Here is a 23,630-nt window from a genome sequence, read left to right as displayed (position 1 = left end):
TGTTCAGGAAATAATTGGTCATTTATTCATTCTGCAATTCAATAATGTTGTCTCATGATTAGACATATATGTGTGTGTATACATACATATATATGTAAATATATTTATATATGTAAATATATTTAATACAAATCTAATTCATTATTAATTCTTCATTCTATTGAACTCTACTGTAACAAAAGATAAAAACATATTTTTGCATCAGGAAAAGGCAATATAACATTGATAATATTAACAAGTAATATCTAGAACCAACAATTGCTACAATATTTTGACAGAATATTATTGTCATTGATTTCATGAAAATAAATAATTTACTTTTTTAATAGCTGCAGTGTATTGGTGTAAAACATATACATAGAATGTATTTATCAAGAAAGACACTTATTCAAGAGAATGAGAAGAAAAGAAAATTTGCTCAGGGTAGTGGCTGTTTTTGGAAAGACAGATTTTTACTTTTTATTTCCCCAGGAGTCAGGGTGACTTTGGAAGTATCTAAAAGAGAGGTAATATTTGAAATCCTAAATGTAAAATGTAAAATATTGTCATATAACAGGAAGCACAAATGTAAAGGAAGTAAAGAAATCTAAAAGAAACTTTGAAACAGCATCAACAATTGGAAAGGAAGTCAGGGAGATCTAAGATGAGGAAATCAAAAAAGCTGTTGTATTTCTTGATTAGGATGTCATTTGTGTTTTTTGAATTTCAGTGGAAAACTGATTTAAAGAGGTTAAGGAAAGAATGGGTAGTGAGAAAGAAGTGGTTGTGCAGCATTGGGTATGGATAGCTTTTCCAAGAGGCTAAACTGGGAAGGGGAGGAGCCAGGAGAGATGGTAGCCTAGAAATTTTTATAGGACTGGAGAGGTGAGAGTGGTAGTAGTGTGGTACCTGGGAGGCAGTATCATACTATTGGAAGTAGTGTAAAGGAAGCACAAAGAGTTTTGAGCTCTTGGTTTCAATTCCTATTGTTCTAGAAATAAGAGGACTTATACCCCTATTTTTTATCCTATCAAGATAATTGTTATCATTCATGTTTCTTTACCACTTTACCTCTCTGGTAAAATGATAAGGTTGAACTAGATGACTTCTAAGGCCCCATCTAAGCCTAGGTCTATGATCCTGTATGGAAAAGAACTAATTGACACATACAATCAATGGTCCTATCAAAATATCAAAGAATTATACTTCAAAATAAATGGTCTTGTTTAGTATGCATTTTATTTGTTTCTCTTCTGAAATAAGGAATGAAGGGAAATAGAAAGGAAGGAAAGAAGGGAAGGAGGGAGGGAAGAAGAAAAGAAGGAAGGAAAGAATAAAAGAAAGAGAAAAATGAAGGGAAGGAGAAAAAAGCAAGCAAGAAGGAAGCAAGGAAGAAAAGAGAAAGAAGAAAGAAAAAAAAAAGAAAGGAAAAAAAGAAAGGAAAAAAAGAAAGGAAAAAAGTTCTCAACTACCAGTAGAGGGCAGATTCTTCCTGTAACAAAAATTCTATTTTTTAAGGAATTCTAGAATTTGAGCTCTTTTAACAATAGTTAAAGTACTCGACATTTAGACCTCACAATATGTAATCTTATTTTTCTATTAATCATTTCAGTTTTTTCCAATAGAATGGAACACTCCATTTTTAGCTAAATTACCCTGGTTATTTTATCATTTAAAATTTTCTATATCGTGATCATTTTTACTGTCATGTTATCAATATAGTGTAGTCATCTTTTGCATTCAAAAGTTAAATGATTCTTTGAAAAAATACACCAAAATTATTGTCAAATGTATTTTATATATATGAGTATATACTCAGATACTATTTTCAAAGCAGATGATGATAATAATAGTTAATATTTATACCATGTTTTCAGCTTAGGAAAACATTTTAGTCAGATAATCTTATTTGATTCTAACAATATCCCTGCGAGGTAAGTGCTATTATTATTCCTATTTTGCAGAGCAGAGAAATAAGGGTGAGAGAGATTAAATGTCTTGGCTAATGTCACACAACTGGTAAATGTCTCAGACAATTTTTTGAAATTTGAACTCAAATCTTCCTGATTTTTTTATTTGATGTTCACTCTGACTCTGTGAAGTAGGAACTGTAGATATTGTTATTATTCCCATTTTACAGAAAACTGAGGTTCAAAGCAAGTAAGTGTTTAATCATCGTTACACAGTATCAGAGGGAGGATATAAACTGAACTCTTTCCTGACTTTATTGTTTTTCTGAACATATCATCTTTCCTAATCCTACCACCTGCAGGTCAATGTTCTCTACAAAATCACCTTTTATCCATCTTTTTTTTTTGTATATTCTTGACTGTATGCATCTTGTCTCTCTTAATAGAATGCAAGTCTGCTGAGAGCAAAGACTTTGTCTTTGTATGCTCAGACACAGTGCCTGGCACAATGAGCTACTTAATAATTAATTTCTTGTTGATTGATTGATGTGAGGAATTTCTGAACATATTTTTGAATGGCTTTCAAAATTTATTGAGAGATGAAAACAGAACCTTTATCAATGAAATCCATTTGTAGCTAAATCTACATTTAGAAATTACAGGGCATGGATTATAGAAAATTTGCCACATTCCTTGTGATGTTCTGTGCTGTCTTGAAATAAATTTTTTGAGGGGATTAATGAAGGGTGATTAGAGTTTGTATTTTGCCAGGAACATCTCATCAAGAGATAGAAGTGTATCTTCAGGAAGTAATTCTTTCTTCCCAGTTAAAGTTTATAAGCTTGAAAGCACTTCTATCATTTCTGATTTTGTTGACCAAGATGACAGATTTTATTAGTCTGTCTTCAAAATGGAAGAATTAAATAAAGCCCCATAAATCTTCATACCTTATATATAGCTATGTGTACATGCATGTTTATGAGAATGCTCAGATTTATCATAATCTGAGTTTTGTATGCATGAGAGTGAGAGTTAATAACTGGTCTCCCTTTCCCTGCCCCCTTCTCTAATGGTGTGGAAAAATGCATTTTAGCTTAGGAATTCCCAAAAAAAATTTTAATTTTTTTCCTATTGGATTCAAGATATAAGGAGAGGGAAAGGGTTTGATTTTAAGAGAAATCTTAAAAATATGGACTTTATACCCAGAAGACCAGATATGTTTCTGGCAACAAAATAAACTTTTCAGGCTGCTGATTGGACCAAGGACTTGGAAGAAAAGTTTAATCTTGTATTCAGGTAACAAGAGGATCATTTATTTTTTGAGACATCTTATCTCTTTAAATATTCTGCATGTAGTAAATTTTAAAGATTCAGGGACCCTTTTAGTATTGAAAAAATGATTCTAAGAACTAATATTTGATTTATTGTAAAACTGAAGTAATGCCCCAATCTTATAAAATGGAAACCTGCAGTTTGGATTCTCATTGACTCTTTTGTATGAAGACTTGAAGAATCATAACCTATCTGTGGAGAAAGAGCAGTTTGCTAATACTAATTCTTACAGTTTAATAGTAAGAATATATAAAAGAGCCTTGCATTTTATAGATATTTGTTAAAGTCATTTACAAAATAATGATAGATCTTTAGGATTTAACTCTTCTTAACATGATTATTTAGTTCTCAATAAGTTGTGATTGACATTTCACCTCTTAGTTTCTTTATGAAATAATACTGATTTCAGCATATTTTTTCAATCAACTGAGATAATATTTGTACATTGCCTGGCACATAATAGGCATCTGCTTGATTCCTTCATTTTTTCTCTTAAGTATATCTTTGAAAAATAAGAGACCTATAATTATATATCTATATCTATATACTAATCTATAGATTATTTATATGTTCTCCAATGTACACATATACAAGGTGTCTCAAATTTTTTTTTGCAGTTTTAAGATTTAATAAATTAGAAGTACAGTAAGGCTTAACAGAGGGCTTCTGTGGTCAAAATCCTCAGGTGAAAGTAGAAAGAACAAATCCATTTGATATACAGAGGGAAGTTTAGATGGTGGAAAAGCAAGAGAACAATATGTATTTAGTAATAATAAAAAAAAGATATTGAGGCTTCAATTAAACATTTTTACTAATTTTCAAATAGGCTTTCGGTCCAAAGAGAAGTAAAATATAAAAATTGATATATGACAGTAGAATATAAAATGAATATTCCAACAACTAAAACATCAAATTGTTTGCTAACATCACAGATGATAGTTGGAATTTGAGATTTATACTACATGTTGATAGTGCCTAACATATACATTCATATATACATTATATATTTGTGTGCATATATCTATATTTTTAAGGTATGCAACATGTTTTATATAGATGACTTTTACTAAAAATAATTTGGAAATTGAGGAATGTTATTTTAATAACTCTTTAGATTTTAATTAGTGTTTATTTTTTATTTCAGTATAAGAAATACCGTTCTCATGCACATACCAACAACTTTGCCAAGTCTGTGGTCAACCTTGTGGATTCTGTAAGTATCACTTTTTGTCTTGAATCCATTCTTATGATAGTGAAAGGATTCCTGATGACAATTTTGTTGTCTATTGCTTTATCTGAGAACTAAGTATAATAAGCACACTTTTAGTGGTTTCCCACAATATGTTGTATTCAAAATTGGAAAATTCTAGATTCAGTAGGTAAAGAAACAATTTAATTGTCTATGGAGTAATTTTGGAGGCAGATCATTGCCTGATAGCTAGATTAAATCAAGCTAGATTATTTCAGAAAGCCTACAGGTATTATTAGATTCCAAAAGCAGAATTTCCTGAGTACATAAGAAATCCATTAGATAAACATAACTATTAACAATAGAGGGGATATCTTCCTTTCCCTTATCTTAAAATAATTTTTCAACCACAAAATCTCTCTAAGCATCAAACTCTAATAAATAATATTAAATTGCAGCACATTTAACTCTGAGCAATAATATGAAAGGACAGAGTATCTAACCCTAATAATTTATAAATAGAAAACAAAATAGTGTGTAAATTTTATGTAAAGTTGAAGTTGAATCTCTGAGTTTTGGTAAAAGTCATCTGACTCAGTAAATTACTTTAATTTTAAATTTTTTGTAGTTTTCTTTTTTTTTTTAATTTGACTCTTCATTATTCCATTTTAATTTTTTTTGGTAAAGATAATGGAGTAGTTTGCCAATTTCCTTCTTTAGCTGATTTTTATAGATAAGAAAAACAGAGTTAAATGGCTTGCCCAGGATCACTAAGTGTCTGAAGTTTGAAATGCAGGAGAATGAGTCTTCATGACTCCAGGCCCAGTATTCTATCCAATGTGCCACCTAGCTGCCCCATTAATTTTTTTGATAAAAATTAACTTTTTTATTGTTGAAATTAATTATGTAAGACAGTGGATGAAAATATTTTGATTGATAAAGTTATGGTGGAAAAATGATTTTTTGGGGGGAAGGATATTTAATAATTTTTATGCAAACTTATCTTTCCTTATTTTATGGAATGAAAAACCAAACTTTTTAAAAAAAATTGTACTCTTTTGTTTTTATAACACTTTCATTTTCCTACTCAGAGAGCAAATGCTGAAACAGAAAAGAGGGAAAACAAATAATTCAATAGAGCAAAATTAACCAACATACTAATCAAGTCTGACAACATAGTCATCATTTCACATTTCATATTCATAATTCCTCAACTCCTGCTAAGAAAGGAGGGAGATTATTTTTTTATCTTTCTCCCCTCCCTTTTTTTTTGGTTAGAATTTTTTCACTGTAATCATATTGTTTCTTTCTATTTATATTGTTTTAGTCATTGAGTATATTGTGATTCTCATTCATTTTTGTGATTCTATTTCATTTTGCATCGGTACTTCTTTGTATCCATATTTTTTGGCAGGGGGGCATTAAGGGACTATTCTATTACACTCATATGCCACAATTTATTTAGTTGTTGCACAGCTGATGGATATTTCTTTTGTTTCTACTTTGCTATTACAAAAGTGCTGCTACAAATATTTTGGTACATATTAGCATGTTCTTTCTATCTTTGACATCCTTGGGTTATGTATCTAGCACCTGGGACTTTTGCAACAAAAGGTACGGACATTTTAGTAATTTTCTCAGCATTTTTCTAAATTGCTTTCCAGAATTTTTGAACTACTGGACAATTCTACCAATATTGTATCAGGGTATCTGTTTTTCCTACTCTCTAACACTCACTTTTCCCATCTTTTGTAATCTTTTTCAATTTGTAGGGTATGAGATAAGACTTCAGAGTTATTGTGAATTATCTTATTATTAGTGACCTGGAGCAATCTTTCATATGTTTTTTTAATATCATACAATTATGTTGAGAATTATTTGTTCATATCCTTTTAACACTTAGCCATCGAAGAGTGATTCTTGAATCTTACATGACCATAGTATCTAATACTACTATATATCTGTTTTATTTCAAACCTTTTTCTAAGATATTTGCTGCAAAAATATCCCCCCGTTTAGAGCTTTCCTTCTTTTTTCTAATTACATTGACATTTTATGCAAAAACTTTTAAATGTCATATAATCAACATTACCTATTTGATCTTTTATGATCACTGCTGTCATTTGTTTAAGAAGCCTTCCTTTATTATTATTTATTTATTATTATTCTTCCTTAAACTGTAGTTGTGAAAGGCATCTGATCTTATTTTCTTCTAATTTATTTATGGTATGACTTTTAAGATTGAATTCATATAACCATTTCAAACATATTATAATAAGTGGTATAAAATGCTGATCTAACTTCTTCCAGACTGTTTTCCAGTTTTCCAAAGTATTCTTGCCACATCATATTTTTTTGTCAAATAATTTATATTTTCACATTTATCAAACATTAAGTTATTGAGTATATTTTTTTCTGATACTTCTTTACCTAGTCTAGTCTATTTGTCTATTTTAATTTTTTTTGCTAGTAACAAATACTCTTGATGATTACCAATCTTTCATATAATTTGAAGTCTGGAAGTGCTATTCCCTCCTTAATATTACTTTAAAATTTATTTCTGTTGTGATTTGATTCTAGACCTTTTATTTCTCCAAGTGAATTTACAAATGGAATATTCCAAGGAATAGAAACTTTCTAATTTTACAAAATAATGTTTGCATTAAAATTACTTGTGTTACTATATAATAAGATTTTGAAACTAAATAATACTAATTTAAAATATAATTATTGTTGCAATATAGTTGCAATATAGTAAGAGGAATCATTGACACTTCAGGCTGATTAAGGTATGATAAATTCCCCTCCCCCCCATTTCTAGTTCTCTATTTTCATTAATAGTTGAAGGATTAACTTTCTTAAAATGTACAATAGTCAATGCCTGCATAGTTTCTGCTATTCACAGATCCAGTTATATAATAGGGAAAGTAAATAATGTAATGTTGAATTATACTTGAATACTTCCAAGATCTGTGGTACTAATGTCTACCACAAATTTTGCATGACTCACTCAGCAGTCTTTTTGTAGTCAAACGAATCATCATTTTTCTTGCTTAGCCATTCTAAACTTAGCTGGGCAGATCTACAGTGAGTTGTCAAGTCTGTTCCCTAAGCTTTTCCATCTGGTAAAATCTGCTAGTGTTTATGCTATGCTATAATACCTTTGAGAACCTATGGTCACATACCATCAAGAGACCTTAAAATGATGAATATGGGGTCATATAAAAATTAATTTTCTTCCGGAGAAGACAATATGATAAAATAGGGAATTGTATCTCAATATTTTGAGCTAATGATTTCCCAATGTTTCCTTCCCACCTTACCCGTCTTGTCTTTCCACTGACTCTGATTGGCTAACTGTGCATGTTTGACCCAGTGTTCTACTCCTGTGCCTGTCCTGTCTTTACTCCCAGATTTACAAGGAACAATTGAATACCAGGGTGGTATTGGTAGCTGTGGAAACATGGACAGAGAAGGACTACATTGACATTCGATCTGATCCCGTCCAGATGCTCCACGAATTCTCCAAATACCGACAACGAATAAAGCAGCACGCGGATGCTGTTCACCTCATCTCGTATGTGCCATTTCATGCTTTTGCCATAGGCATCTGGTGTCTCCCTTACCAGTTTCACTCTACTTTGGACAAGGAAACCACTTCCTATAGTAAGCACTCTTACTCTCACCCTCAGATGGCACAGTGCACAGAGCCCTGAGCCAGAAGTCAGGAAGTCCTGAACTCAAATCCAGCCTCAGATTCTTGCTAACTTTGTGATCCTGGGCTCAGTTTTCCTTAGTTCCCCTATCTGTAATAATGGCACCTACCTCCTAGAGTTGTTGTAAAGATCAAATTATTTTTATAACAATGTCTAGCACATAGTAGGTACTTAATAAATACGTGTTCCCTTCTATGCCCCCCAATCCAGAAATGAGTGCTTCTTCTGATTTGTTAATAATAAAAACAATAATTGATCTTTTCTTGTAGAACTCAACATATTTTCTTATTTCATCTACATAACCAACTTGCGGAGAATCACACAATTGAAGTGACTTGTTCAAGGTTCCCCCTTGTAAATGGAAGATTTAGGACTCAAAATCAGATTTTCCAACACTTATTCCTATGACTTAGTTTGAACCAATAGGGTGGTACCTGTTACATTGCTTATATTACATTACAATATCTCATTAATATATACTCTAATCTATTAATTAGTTATTTGAGAACAGGGGGCATGTATCATTCATTTTTAAATACCTCAATACTTAGTGTAGTGCTTTGCACATAGTGGGAACTAAAAGAATTGCTGAATAAATGGATGGATGATACTATAGTCTGTGTGAATAGTCTAGAAGCAGATATTTTAAAGATGACTGTACCTAGTGGTATAAGTTGTACATATAGGTATGTTATCTGACTCATGATTAAATTAATTTCACATCGTCAGAAGGGCTATATAGGGGTTTAACTATATATTAATCTTGTGCATTTAAAATTTGTTGATGTTCCTTTGCAATTATATTATGACACATAAGAAGAACCATAATAAATCAGATAAGTGTATTATAAATCCAAAAATTGATAATGATATTTAGACTATTGCTGGTCAAAGGATCTAAGTGTTAGCCCTTTGTGTCATCAATTAATCATCTTCAAGGATCCAGGAGAGTTAGTCTACCTTTTAGCAAGATCTCCTTTTCCAAAAATATAAAATTTAAATGTGAATAATGACTTTCAAATATATAACTGCTGAGTAGATCAAACACTGAACTGGGTACCACATGATGTGGGTCTTTGTGGTTCCTCCAGTGATTTGCTATGTAGTCTTAGGCAAACCATATTGCCTTGTTGTAGCCAATTTCTTTTTCTTTTCTACTCAACAGGTTATTTATAGCTTAGGTTTTAAAAAGCTACAGAATCAAAAGCTATACTGATTCATTTAGTGGTTAAATTTTTTTTTCTACTATATACATAAAGAAATTTGAAGATTAGAATCTTCTTATGTCATTTTGCATCTTATTATAAATACCTCATGTAGATATTGTACTTTAGGATTTTGTTTTGTTTTTTGCTTCTAGCCAAGTATGGCTAAATAAAAAGAACAAAAGCAATGAAACGTTATCTTTTTTTTTTTTTTTTACTGTTTTTTTAATTTAATTTTTATTTTATTTTATAATTATAACTTTGAAACATTATCTTTCTGTGAAAATTTGAATTGATCTGAGTTTATTGGAAGTTGAAGGCTAAGACAACATTATGTGTGTTAAACTGGTATATTTCATACTCTCACTAGAAAGTCAATCAGCATAATGTAGGTTGGTATGCAAACTAGCTGGATAACTCAATTTATTATTCCTGGAGAGAGGATGCCTTCACAATTTATGAAAATATCATAGCAGCCCTCTTGGATCAAGGAATCTACTTTGAAGGCATGGGTAGTGAGCAGCTGACTTTCTAGAATGTCACTGTAAACACCATGACTAATATAAAAAACATGCCATAAAAGCTAATTTGGGAAAAATGACAATGATCAGGAAGTTCATTGGAGTAAATATTCAAAGCAAAGAAACTAATCCATTGTTAACACTTTCTCTTATGGTCTAGACCAACGTTTCTCAAGTTAGTTTAGCCTAATGGTAGAACTCATCCATGCTGATTTGGCATGTGTAGATATGACATCCTTTAAAATGAAGAAAAGGGAAGAAAATTTAAAAAATTAAGTGGAAATGAATTCTAATCGACTATCTTCAATTTTTCTTATAGAAGTATTTTTGAAATGTGACTAATTTCACATTTCACATTTTTAAATGAGACATATTGCTATCAAGGAAATTTTTCACAGAATTTTGTTCACAAAAAACGGAATACCAAGTTCTCTGGAATACCACTTGAGAAACATTAATTTAAACATATAAAAAGAATCTGGGCAAAGGTCTTTAGTCAGATTTACAATTCAAGTTTAAGATCTTGTGCCAAGGTCCCTAAGATATACAGGAACTGTAATGTATTTGATAGAAGTTAGGTTTGAAAAAATCTAAAAAAGCTGGGATGCTGGAATGATTTTCAGAAGAGGAAATCTAATAGGGAAAATATGCAAAGTCTTATACTTAGAGTAAAAGAAGTCAATTTTATAAGAATAAGATTGAGGAGGAAGCTTACCTAAATTGTAGGTTGTTTTAGTGTTTTTAGTAAATTTGAAACTTAATATGAGTCATCAATGTAAAATTGGCAGTCAAAAACCAAATCTTAGGATAGGTTCATAAAAGCAATGTCTAGGACTAGGAAAGTTATTTTCCCATTGCACTATGATGTCTCTCATTCAACCACATCAACCACATATGTTCTCTTATATTAGAAGGAATATTGATAATCAGGAGAGAATCCAGGGAAGAGCAACCAAGATGGTGAAACTTGTTAAATTCAAGCCATGTGAGGAAAGGTTGAAGGTATGGAAGATGTTGAAAAAGACTTGACTAGGGGACATAATTGTTGCCATTAAGTACTTGAATAGCTTTCAACTAGAACTTAGGATGGGACTTTGAATTATAAGCTATAGGATCATAGATCAAGAATTTGAGTAATTATAACAATGTCTAGCACATAGTAGAGACTAATTATCCCAAATCTTTTTTATAGCTGAGGAGACTGAATCCTAAGGAGGCTGAGTGGCTTGCAAGAGGCAAACATGTAGTAAACATCATAAGCTAGACTTGAATCCAGTTCTTCTGAATTCAGAGCCATCATTCTTTCTACGCTACCATACTGCTAGATCTCAGATCAGATATGACCTCTCCTACATTCTGTAGTACTTTGTCTTTTTTCATGTAGAGTTCTATATTGTGCCTGGTATTTTCTATATGTTCAAACATTCATATACACACATGTGTATACACACATACCCATACACATATGTACATGTATGTATCTTTTCCTCTATTTTCTATTATACAATTTTTGAAGTCAAGATCACGTTTTGTTCATCCTTGCATACCCTGTAGTTCCTACAATCTTGTGCATAATGGTACCAGGTGGTTATTTATAAAATGGATGAATGCCAACATAGGTTTCTATTGGAAACATCATTAAAAAAAACTTTTTAACCTATTCAAATTTGTATGGAACTTAAAGGGTTGAGATAAGAAATACCAATTATTAATACTTTTTTAAAAAGTGACATAATTTCTTGTTATTTTCATCACCTCTTGCCTAATTTATTTTTGTCTTTGACTTTGCTCTTGAACTGGAAGAGAGCTGCATATCTATAACTTCCTCAGTGCCAGATTCCTGAGGCTGAAATGATCTGATCAAATCATGCACAAGAAATACAGGGCAGGCACTGCATTGCTGAAACTGGTCAGGACTCTTGAGATCCACTTCATGATTTTTTATTCCTCTCCTTATTTTCCACTTTCTCCAGAGAAATCATAAGGCCAATGACTTCCTAAGGGATGAGTTGCTAACCCATGTGTATCATTGCTCAATGCAGTGAAGAGGGACTAATTGAGAAATACCTGGGGAGAAGAGAGAAGAAGAGAGAGGGAAGGATGGGAAGAGTTAGAGGGAAAGAAAAGGAGAGGGTGAAATTGAGATTGCAGTATTTTGCCAGAATGCTATTTCTGGCTGGAGGCTTAGAACTGAAAAAAAGAGAATTATTGTTTTAATTTTTTCCAACTTTTCAGGGGAAAGAAAAAATATTAAACTCTGGTTCCCTTTAGGCAATGAGCAAGAAACAGTGGTCAAGGTAGCCTGACTAGTGGGACCAGAACTAAAACAGACTTAGTTCAAAAAAAGCAACCACATCCAATGCTGAGGGACTGTTTGGCAGAAAAAAGCACATAAGGGGAAGAGTAGTCTACCCACCCAAAGGAAGAATGTAAATAATGACTGGAAAGCCCTGATTTCCATCATGACTTTACACCATTGCTAGGTTAGCCATCCAAATACTGATTTTAGAAAGCTGATTTCTTTGAGGCTTATATAATTTTATTATTATTATTATTATTATTTTTTTGAGGCTGGGGTTAAGTGACTTGCCCAGGGTCACACAGCTAGGAAGTGTTAAGTGTCGTGAGATCAGATTTGAACTATATAATTTTATTATTAAGGCAGCCCAATCAGCAGATTGATTTGCCTTCATCCATGACTTTATTCATTTTATACATATTGTCTTTGAATCTTCAAAATTGTCTTTCTTTCAAGAAAGTGAGCAAAGTAATAGAAATGGAATAGGGCTAAAGAAAATAGGTTTTCTAATAGAAGAATAACTAAAAAATCAAAGTAATACTGTCTCCAGAGTTTTTTTTTCCTTGAGTATTTTCTGCATCAACTATTTTACTTGAGCTAATGAGACTGCTCAACGTCATTACATTTGCCATTTTTTTTTTACTATATAGTACTGATAGTAATGGGAGTGTTATGGATAAATGTTGAAGTTTTAACTCATTGTGTATGATAATCCTTATCTCTAAAGCAGGCGACATGTTTAAAGAAGAAATATTGAATTATTTTGATGGAAGAAAACAGGTCTTAGAAATACCCAGAATGACTCACAACTCATTTGCCAGCTAACTATGAGTAATGCCACTCCACTAAAATGATTTTATTTTTAAATAACTAAAATTATGTAGAATGGAAATATCTCTCAGTTTAAAAGAGCTAAGACAATTCAGTTTAAGATCAAAATTAAGTTTGTTGAGAGTGGGAAGAAAGGAAGGTAAACAAAATTTCTCAATATAATTTTCTGTAGGAACTTAAATTATTTAATTGACAATTTGCTTTCATTAAAAAAATTTTCCTGCTTCAAAACATGTAGGTTTGAGGTCAAAGTAGAAAAATGACTAGAAAATAAATTCAAACTAATCCATCTACTTGCATTGCTTAAAATTCAATTAAAAATTAACAAAAGAAAAACAAATGAGTACTGTTGATACCTCTGTCATTATTATTGTTATCAAGGGAACAATAATAGTTATTTGTTTAGGGAATATATCCCCTAGATTAATTATTTATTGGCCAATCTTGTGGTAATAAATCTCAAACAACAGACTTGTCTATGACTAGGCCATTATTTAGAACCTTGCCAGCCTAGTATAAAAATGGTGAGAACTTACCCTCAGTTGGCAGAGTTTTCAGGAAGCCAACTCCTTGCCATAGAGAAGAAGGATTTGTAGTATTATTATTTATGAATAAAAATATAATAATTCCTGAAAAACAAGCACTATTTATTAATTTAGGTCCAATGTAAAAAACTGAGTATAAACCAAACAAGATGGATAAGTCTCGTTTCATTGTTTAAAATTAAGTGAAACAAGAACCACAAAAATAAAAATTAATGGATATAATACCCCTTCTTTCTTTACTCCTTCTATCTCATCCTCTGTAAGTTTAATATCCAAGTTAACAAACTTGTATTAAATACCTGCTGTGTGCTGTGCACCATAACAAGAGTTAATGGTACAAATTCTAAACAATGAAACTGGACTAGAGGAGAACAGGGAACAGTGAGCAGATCCAGGACCTTTTGGCTGAAGCATTGAAGATGTGAAAGGGAGTGATGTGAAAAAGTCTGGAAATATTATAAGCTCAAGTTATTAAGGGCATTCCTATCTAGCTGAGGGGGCTTCATATTTTGTCCTAAAGGTGGTCTGGGGTCACTGATGATTTTTAAGTGCAGGGATGATGCTTCATATTCAAACCAGGGCTTAGGAAGATTCTTTTGGCTGCTGTGTAGAGACTGGTTTGGAGGGAGAAGCAACTAGAAATAATGGTCTTCCGTATAACTTTTTTTTTTTATCACAATCACTTAACTAACCTGCATATTTTATTATAACTGCAACAAGAACTAACCATCATCATTAAAATCCTAATAACTGATGCTGAATTTACATGCTGACATATAGATTTCAATAGAGAACATGTACTTACATCATAAAAAGATACACATAATTTATATTGTTGTTCTATTTTTAAAATATGGAGATTTATGCAGAAAAAATAAATGAATAAATCCTTTGGAGGAACTATTATGGAAATGTAATGGTTTCCAAGTGAAGCCGGTGATTTCAGCAGCTTTTTCACATGCCCTGATAAGACATCTCATGGAAGTAGACAAATTTTGGCCACACTTTTCATGTAAAATGGTTCTTTCCCCCGCAGCAGATTAATGTGCTTACCCAATAGACCATTTACTTTAATCAGCTGCTATATTAAAGCTATATTATTACTTTTTGTAGCACTTGATATACTCTTTAGAACACTTTCATCTATATCACTGTATTTCAGTGATATATCTTGATAATCTTGAAAGGTTAAGTGAAACATGTATATTTCTTAATATATCCTGCTTCCCCTCTCAGAAAACAATCCTTTATAATAAAGAAGAAGAGAGGAGGAAAACCAATTCCACAAAACTGATAAGCACATCAACCAAGGCTGATGTGATGTTCATTGCCCCATGACCTCTGCTCTCTCATAGCTCTTCTCAGAGCCAAGACTGGTCATGGCCATTTCAGAGTGATACATTTTATCTTGATTTTGTGGAAAAGGAAACTGAACTTTAGAGATGTTATGGGTTTTTTCCCTCTCAAATGACCATATAATTCATGAGGAGCAGAACCCAACACTGCCGAGGCTGGGCAGAATATATTTCCCTTTTAGAATGAACATGACCCTTTTATCTGACCTGATACCTAGGATTTTTTGCACATCAGATGTGTGGTTATAATATGTATTTACCCATTCAACAAACTGTAATTTAAAGTGGCTGTTATATGCCAGGCACTGGGGACAGGAAAACAAAAGAGGAAAAAAATCCTACTTTCAAGGAATTTATATTTATTGGGGAGAAATGTTTTCTCTTTTTCCTCTCTTTCCTTCCCTCTTTTCCCCCCTCTTCTTTCCTGCCACTTTTCCTCCTTCCTTTCCTTCTTCCCTTCCTTTTCCCCTCCTACCTACTTTTACTCTATCTCTCTCTTCTTCCTTCCTTCCCTCCCTTCTTTATTTTCTTCCTCTCTCCTTCCCTCCTTTTCTCTCATCCCTCCTTCTTTCTTTTATTTCCCTTCTTCTCTCTCTTCCTTCTTCCTTCTTTCTTTTATCTCCCTTCCTCTTTTTCTTCCTCCTTTCTTCTCGCCATCCCCCCTCTCTCTTTTCCTTCCTTCCTTCCTTCCTTCCTTCCTTCCTTCCTTCCTTCCTTCCTTCCTTCCTTCCTTCCTTCCTTCCTTCCTGTCTTCTTTCCCTGTCTTCTTTCCCTGACTTCTTTCCCTGACTTCTTTCCCTGACTTCTTTCCTCTCTCTAATGGAGGAAACTACAAGCAACAAATATGTACAAATAAGTCACATACAGAAAAGTTATCTTCAAAGGTCCAGTTTGTCTGAATAGTAGAGAACAGGAAGAGAAGTAATGTTCAGTGAGGCTGAAAAGGTAGGCTAAAGCCAGACTGTGAAGCAGTCTAAATGCTAATCATAGACGTTTATATTATATCACATTGACAATAAGTAGCCAATGAAACTTCTTAAGCAGGGGTGAGATGTGGGCAGATTTCTGCCATAGTAATATCAATTTTTCAGCTGAATGGAGATGAACAGTTAGTCAGCTGAATTGGAGGAATAAGAGACTTGATGCAGGGATATCTATTAGGTACCTCTTGCAATCTCATATGTGAGAAGTAGTATGAATCTGAAGTAGGATAGTGTTTCTGTGAGGAGGGAAGGGTCAGATGTGAGAGTCAGTAAGCACTCATTAAGCACCAACAGTATACCAAGTACTATGCTAAGTGCTGGGGATACAAAGAAAGACAAAAGGCAATCCTTACCCTCAATAATCTGAGTCTCATGGAGGATATGATAAGCAAATAACTATGTAAAAGAAAGCTAGGTACTGGATAAATAGGCAAAAAATTAATAATGGGTAGGTACTAATGCAAATTAAAAGGGATTAGGAAAGGCTTCTTGTAGCAGGTAGGATTTTAGTTAGAGGTTTGAAGGAAGTCAGGAATGAGAGAACATTCCTGGCATGAAGGACAACCAGAGAAAAAATCTGAAGGTGAGATGAGAGATGTTGTAAAAGCAGAATTGTCAAAACCCAGTTAACCAGTTAGATGAAGGTGGGACACATGCTCAGGTTGTGCTCAGGTTCACAGCGAAGGTGCTTTTATGGGATTTGTTGTTATGCAATGGTATTTGTTTGGGGATGATTCCTTATTTGTAATAATAACATGTTTTATAATGAGCATCGTGATAAATTGATATTCGGTTTGGAGTTCATGGCAATAAGTCATTTTACACACATTAAAGCATCCAATTTTCTCAACTATTCTGTGAAATAAGGATGTCGTTTTATTTCTAATTTACAAATAAGAAAGTTGGGAATCTGAGAAGTATAAGTCTACCCAGAAAAATATTTGAATTCTTATTTTTTGATTCCAAGGTTAATGTGCTTTCTACTACATACCATGGATTGAATTACATTTTTTAAATCCATGCATTTCTCTCTCTGCATGCATAAATATGGGAAAGGACTAGCTCTACCCTTGTTTAGGAGTGGTTATCTGCTACTTTATTGATTTCATTTGTTCTAATAATATTTTTTTTCTTTTCTTAAGGCGTGTGATATTTCACTTTAAGAGAAGTAGTCTGAGTTACTTTGGAGGTGTTTGTTCCAAGACAAGGGGAGTTGGAGTAAATGAGGTAACAGTTGGTTAATTTTTTACAATGTGTGACCTAATTCTTTCTCAACTTTAGTCCCCATATTGCTCTTCATAGTCACATGCTACTTTGCACACTTGTTATTATATGCTACATATTGTCTAAGAAAGTGGTAATATCAAGAAAGTAGACCTGTGGCTTCTATTAGCCTCAGCACTCCCAATGTGTTTCCTGGTTTCACAAAACAAAGATTTATTTATTTCCACTTTGGGCTTGACAGAATTAAGCCCAAGACTGGACTAGATTCTTTTGGATTTCCAAAGAAAAAGTATTATTTTGCTTATAATGTATGGCAATCCTTCCCCTGTCTCTTTTCTCAAAATTATAATAGTTTGCTACTCATCCATTGTATTTTAATTTATTCAGTGGGTGTGACTTTTCTTTCTGTCTTTGAATACAGCATCTATTTATCCTCATCTTTCTATCTCTCTCTGTGTTTCTATGTCTTTTTCTTTCTCTTTCTCTCTCTTTTTGTCTGTCTATCTGTCTTTCTTTGTCTTTATCTTCAAATCAAATATCTCTTCCTTTTTGCTATCTGTCTCAATGCTTTAACTTATAGTAATTGTATCTTTTATACAGTAAAAATTCCTGAAAACAGGAACTAATAATCGGGAAGAGCTGGTAAATGTTTAAAAATTGGCTCTCAAAAAATCATATGCACAAGACACTTTTATTTAGTCTGCTTTTTAAAACATTTTCTCCATCATTTTCTTAGGGTCTAGATGGTCAATAAAAGAATAAATCAAATCCCGATTTAAAGTGTTTGCTGATAGTCAGGGTGTAAAATGCTTCCCCTGAAAATTTAACAACCAGCACTCTCGAGCTGGTTTCATCTGGCTCCAGCTCACCATTGACAACTAAAAGCCCAAATTCTACCCTTTAATAATACCAAAAGCATGGTGGGTTGATGTGGGATTAATAGAAGTTATTCTATGAGCTCTCCTATTGATTGGGAGCCTATCTCAGCATGCTTATCATCTGATAACTAACTTGGCTGTAAGTTGGGTTCAGTATGTGAATGGGATATCCTTGACATATCTGTGCTTGACAATTTCATGTAGGAAGATGGAAAAAGATGACCAGTGAATTAGAGAAGCAGTTTGGTTCTAGGGCCATGATACAAGGGGAAAAATTTAAGTTGGAGTTCAACAATAATGTAAGGTGTGACCTACAGCATAGGACGTTGAGGTGATGGTATGGTAACTATGAAATAATAATAACTAGCTTTGTGCACTCTCTCAAATGTTTCCCACACACTTTCAACTCTGAAAACAGTATGGTCTTCCAATGGCAGTGGCACAAGGATTATCCCAGAGTCTGGCACAAAACCTTGGAATCCAGTGGGAACCTTCTAGCAGAAAGCCAAGTACGTGTATTGACCATCTTTCTCACTTTTGTGCCCTATATATATATTTCCCTGGATAATGGATACATCAAATGTGTAGCAGGAAATTATTCTTTTACTTCCTATTATGTATAATTATGTAACTTAAATATAGCATAGGCTTTTGTAAAATGGGCAGTTTCCTGTTTCAGCTCCCAACATATTTGTTTTTCATAATTGCACTTTCTAAATATAACATAGAAATATATGTTCACACCTAAGAATGATGTATTCTTTTATCTTTAGGTTCTCAGTATTTTGGTCATCTTTTTCATGCCCTGTAGGGTTGACCATAACATTTTCTTCAAATTTATACTCATCTTAGCACCAAAAAAAAATGGTCACAAACATATTATTTTCCACGAGCAAAAGAAATGAAATACGTTTCCAGTGGCTTTTCAATTCATTGAGTTTTCAAGTGTTTGAAGGACTTTCCTGAGGAAGAAGCCCTCGTCTTTGTATGGGTCATGTCAAAAATTGAGACTTGGAGTCCTGGGTGGAAGTTTCAGAGAGACAAGATTTGGGCTCAATGCTTATAAGACAAGACATTAAAATTAGGACTAGTAAAAAATGTAATGAACCCTGGAAGTCTTTAGGCAAATATTAGATGACTACTTGTTAACAACATTGGAGGAGACTATTTGTTATTAAAGTAGAGATTGGACCCTTTCAGCCCTGAAATTTTGTGATCCCATCTCCCCCCTCAGAACACAATGCAGCCATTGTAAGCAAGTGGTACCACTTAATACACTAATTTCATTAAATTGTGTGAATTCTTTTTATTTATTTACATTTGACTTACTGTTTATTTTCCCCAAGACATGTACAAATTTTCATGTAATGACAATAGTAATTATAGTAATTATTTTTTATCCAGGGTTTGCATGAATACCTCCAAAGTAATTAAGATTACCTCTCTTGCAGTTAAATGTCTAATGCCTTAAGAAAATAATAATTATTAAAGCTCATATTTATGTAGTGCTTTAAGATTTACAAAGTACATTATCTCAGTGATGATTGCGACAGCAACCCTGTGAAGTTGGTAAATACCAAAGGTGTTTTTTTTTTTTTTTTACAGATGAGGAACTTAAGATTTAGAGAATTTAAGCCATTTTCCCCACAATGACACAGCTACATACATTGAGGGGATACTTAGGATTCATTTTGATTTTTTTTTGTTACCTTTAAATAATGTGAAGTGATAGATGTGCCATCAAATACTTGGTTTTTGTAAGACCTTGTAGTTGAGCAGTTGCTTAGGTTCATTCAGAAAATGACTCGAGTTGCTTATGGCTGGATTAGAGTAATCAATGACAGCACTTTGGGTTTGGTTTAAAGAAAATTCATTATATAATTTTCCTTCCTAAAATTTTTCGTTCATTCATGCCTTATATGCTTAGAGATTTCTCTGAAATTTAATTTGGTTGTGAACTTTGAATTTCCTTAAATAGTGGCATTTGGAAATATTTTAATAGAAGTATCTTGCAGTCTGTTTTCTAGGACATGCTCATCTTTGGTGAGAGGGAAATTGTTTTTATCTGTTATCTCTGAACTTGTAGCAATCTTTACTCGTTCTATAGAACAGAAGGGAGAAAAATTGAGAAGAAAGATGTAAAACGATAGTGAGGAGAGAAAAGATCAACTTCCTTTTGTGACCACCCAGTAAATGTGTGAGTCCATGGTCTACAAGTCATATTTATAATTATTTCAGATTTTTGTGTGATAGGGAACTTCCCAGCCTCATATTCTTCAAGTATCTGATCACCTAAATATTCTCAACATTTCAGTATTATTCTTATCTGCTTGGAATGAAGCTTTTAAAAGAAAAACACTGCTCCCATTCAACCTAGTGCTTCAAACCAAATCCTTCTGTTAATGATATCTCTTCTGTACCTTATAATGACACTGGGAAGCATGTTGTAAGGAAAGTATTATTATTATCCTCATTTTCTAGATGGAGACTGAAGGTCAGAAAAATTCAGTAACTCCTTGCATGCTCATAAGAGAGAAATATTGAATCTGGGGGCAAGGTGGATATGGTCTGAGATACATGGCCTTCTGAACCTACTTAGTAGGCAACTAGGGACAAAGTCCTTTTCAAAGGGTGAGAATTCATGATGCAAATGTGACTTGCCTCTTGTCTTTTGTGTTTTTCTTTTGTGATTTTTGTTTCATCTGACAAGAATGTGACTGCACGGAATCCTGGGGTGGATGCATCATGGAGGAAACAGGGTAAATAAACACTTTTACTTAAAGTTTTCCTAATTATAAATGAATTCTCAGTGCACTTTCTCCACATAAAGTGAGTTGCTTGTTATCACTTTAGCCTAAATTGAATTTTTGCTACAATTAAAATAATCATCCAACCAGCTAGAATTGAAAATGGCTTCTGAAGGTTCTATTTTAATTGTTCATTTAAGGTCAGAATTGTAGGTATTCTTTTCTGCATATTGATTGAAAAAAGGAGACTATTAATTGCCTGTTAATTTAGTGTTAAATATTTTTGTACACTTAAAATGGATTATATTATTTGCTAAGTTGTCAGTGATTATCAATGCTGTCTCCAATTCCTATTTTAAATGATATTTAATAGTTACATGTAGAGTAATAAAAATTATAATGATGCTCAGCTTTTGCAATCATTAAGGATTAGGTTTTTTTTTTTTTAAATAAGAAAGATTCCTCTTTTTTTACATAGAGACAATCTTCTGTTGAGAAATACTCAGCTTAAGTATGTTCCTTTCATATCATAAATCCCCGATTCTCTCTTGGGTTCCATTATTACCATATGGAATTGAATCACCTCAAATCTTCTGCTGGTGTCTAGTGGAGGGGTGATACAGAGGAAGCTGTCCCTCAAGTCTTTATCTCTAGGAGACCATCAATTCCAGAAGCCTCCTTTCTTCAGCCAGGACTTATACCCATTTCCCTTCTATTTCCCCAGTGGAAGTGTTTATCATAGGAGTCTGTGTCTCTTATATTACTCAATGCAGTTGTATCGTACAGTTAATGCAATTGAACACAGTACCTGGCACATAGTAATCTCTTGAGTAGTAGGAGTTCCAACTACTGTGGCCTTTAGAAGATATGAAGAAGGGAGAAACCTTTATTGAGGGAGGTATGTATTTGTTTTGGAATAGAATAGAGAAAACCTAGGAGCAACAGGAAATGTGAAAATTAGAATGCATTTCTATATGGACTTTATGTAATATTATGCACTATTGTATGCTATAAGTACTATCAATCAATAAGCCACAAGCAATTCTCAATAAATTACAATGTCCCTGGTACTCTGTTCAACTGTATTATTCCTACTTCATATTCCTTCCCGGTCCAATCTATCCTCTACATAGCTGCCAAACAATCTATCCTCTACATAGCTGCCAAACAATCTATCCTCTACATAGCTGCCAAATTGATTTCCTTAAAGTTTAAAGCTGACCATGTCATTTCCTTACTCAGTGCATTCTAGTCTCCCTATTGCTTCTATGATTAAATATTATATATAGATACATGTATCTATATATAAAATATGTAATGCCTATCTGCATATATGTAATGCATATGTATGTGTGTGCTATCCAAACACATGAGAACTGGATTGAATTTATATCAGGAATTTAGAGTTGGTTCAATATTGGAAAACTATCCACAGAATAGACCATATTAATAACAAGAACAACAAAAATCATATTATCTCAATAAATGAAGAAAAAAGTTTTTGATAGATTAGTTGTAGTTTTTAGTAATTTAGTCATTTCTGATTCTGTGTGAACCAATGTTTTTTTATCCTTGAGATTTTTTTGGCAAAGACTTTTTTCCCCCCACCGGAATTGTTTTCTTCTCCACTGTGTGAAGAATTGAAATAAATAGAGGTTAGCTGACTTGTCCAGGTCACACAGTTAGTAAATATCTGAGGTCAGATTTGAACTCAGATCTTCTTGGCTATAAAGTTGGTGCTCTATCTACTGTACCACCTAGTTGATAGATTAAATTACTCATCTGTATTTAAATAAAAATACTAGAAAACATAGGAATGAATGTACCATTACTTAATATGATAAGTAGTAGTCAACTAAAATCAAGTCTCAACATAATGTAGAAAAGAGACTTTTCCAATAAGATCGGGGTTAAAGTTATGTCACTACTCTTTTATATAGTGGTAGAAATACTGTTTATTTTGTGTTAAAGCCTTTCACAACCCAGTCCCAACCTATCTTTCCAGCATTTTTATTTATTTCCATATATTTTGTGGTCTAGATAGACTGGTCTTTCTACAATTCTTATGCAAACACTCTATTTCCCCTCATTACTTTGCTTTCACTGTTTTCCATGTGTACAGTGTGATCCCTCCTTACTTAGAATTTCTAGTTTCCTTAAAACATTTATTGAAAGGGTGACTTGATACATTAAAATTTTCTTGATTCTCTTCTACCAGCTACTAACTTTCCCCACTCCATATCACCTCCTATCTACACACACACACACACACACAGACACACACACAGACACACAGACACACACACACACACAGACACACACACACACACACACACACACACACACACACACACATATATATCCAGGATTATACTGGAGCCAGTAAGAACTGGCTGATGAGAGCCAATTGTATTTTCAATGTGAGTATTTATACCTAGGAAATCTGCAGATCAGGCTTTGATCTATAATTTTATTGATTTTCTAAACTTAAAGTGATGGGGAAAATAATTCAAATTAAACTTAAAGATGTAGTGTCTCTCTCTGTGTATATACAAATATATATATATATATATATATATATGCATATGTATATTTTTCTGGATAGCTGGTTGTTAATCATTTACTGGCATACTCCTGCATAAGTCCATCCATCCACACACTTATTGATATATTTATGTATATGTCTAATGTATTATGTATGTGTGTATATATATATACATATACATATATACACAAACATGCATGTATATGTGTATATACTCATATATAGATACACATTTGGATATTTGTATTACCTCTCCTGACAGAAGGTAAGCTTTTTGATGACAGGAACTGTTTCATTTTTGTCTTTTTTCTCCAGCACCTAACATAGTACCTTGCTTATAGTAAATGCTTAAAAATGTTTGCTAAATGATT

The 23,630-nt window shown here is 32.8% G+C and overlaps 1 protein-coding gene across 4 annotated transcripts in view; it reads left to right on the top strand.

Moving 5' to 3' along the window:
• The window catches only part of ADAM23 (ADAM metallopeptidase domain 23), a 210,971-nt gene that overhangs the window by 134,387 nt on the left and 52,954 nt on the right, over positions 1-23,630 (top strand). For all 4 annotated transcript variants that reach the window (XM_074298919.1, XM_074298918.1, XM_074298917.1 and 1 more), the window contains exons 10-14: positions 4,366-4,434; positions 7,824-7,987; positions 17,008-17,092; positions 18,386-18,476; positions 20,678-20,726. In XM_074298919.1, the coding sequence (XP_074155020.1) occupies positions 4,366-4,434; positions 7,824-7,987; positions 17,008-17,092; positions 18,386-18,476; positions 20,678-20,726 (458 nt within the window). The remainder of the gene's footprint in view (positions 1-4,365; positions 4,435-7,823; positions 7,988-17,007; positions 17,093-18,385; positions 18,477-20,677; positions 20,727-23,630) is intronic.

This window comes from Sminthopsis crassicaudata, chromosome 3 (genome assembly GCF_048593235.1).
Source record: "Sminthopsis crassicaudata isolate SCR6 chromosome 3, ASM4859323v1, whole genome shotgun sequence".
Lineage (NCBI taxonomy): Eukaryota > Metazoa > Chordata > Mammalia > Dasyuromorphia > Dasyuridae > Sminthopsis > Sminthopsis crassicaudata.
Note: the sequence above shows the minus strand (reverse complement) of the source record. Positions and strands in the feature narration are given on the sequence as shown.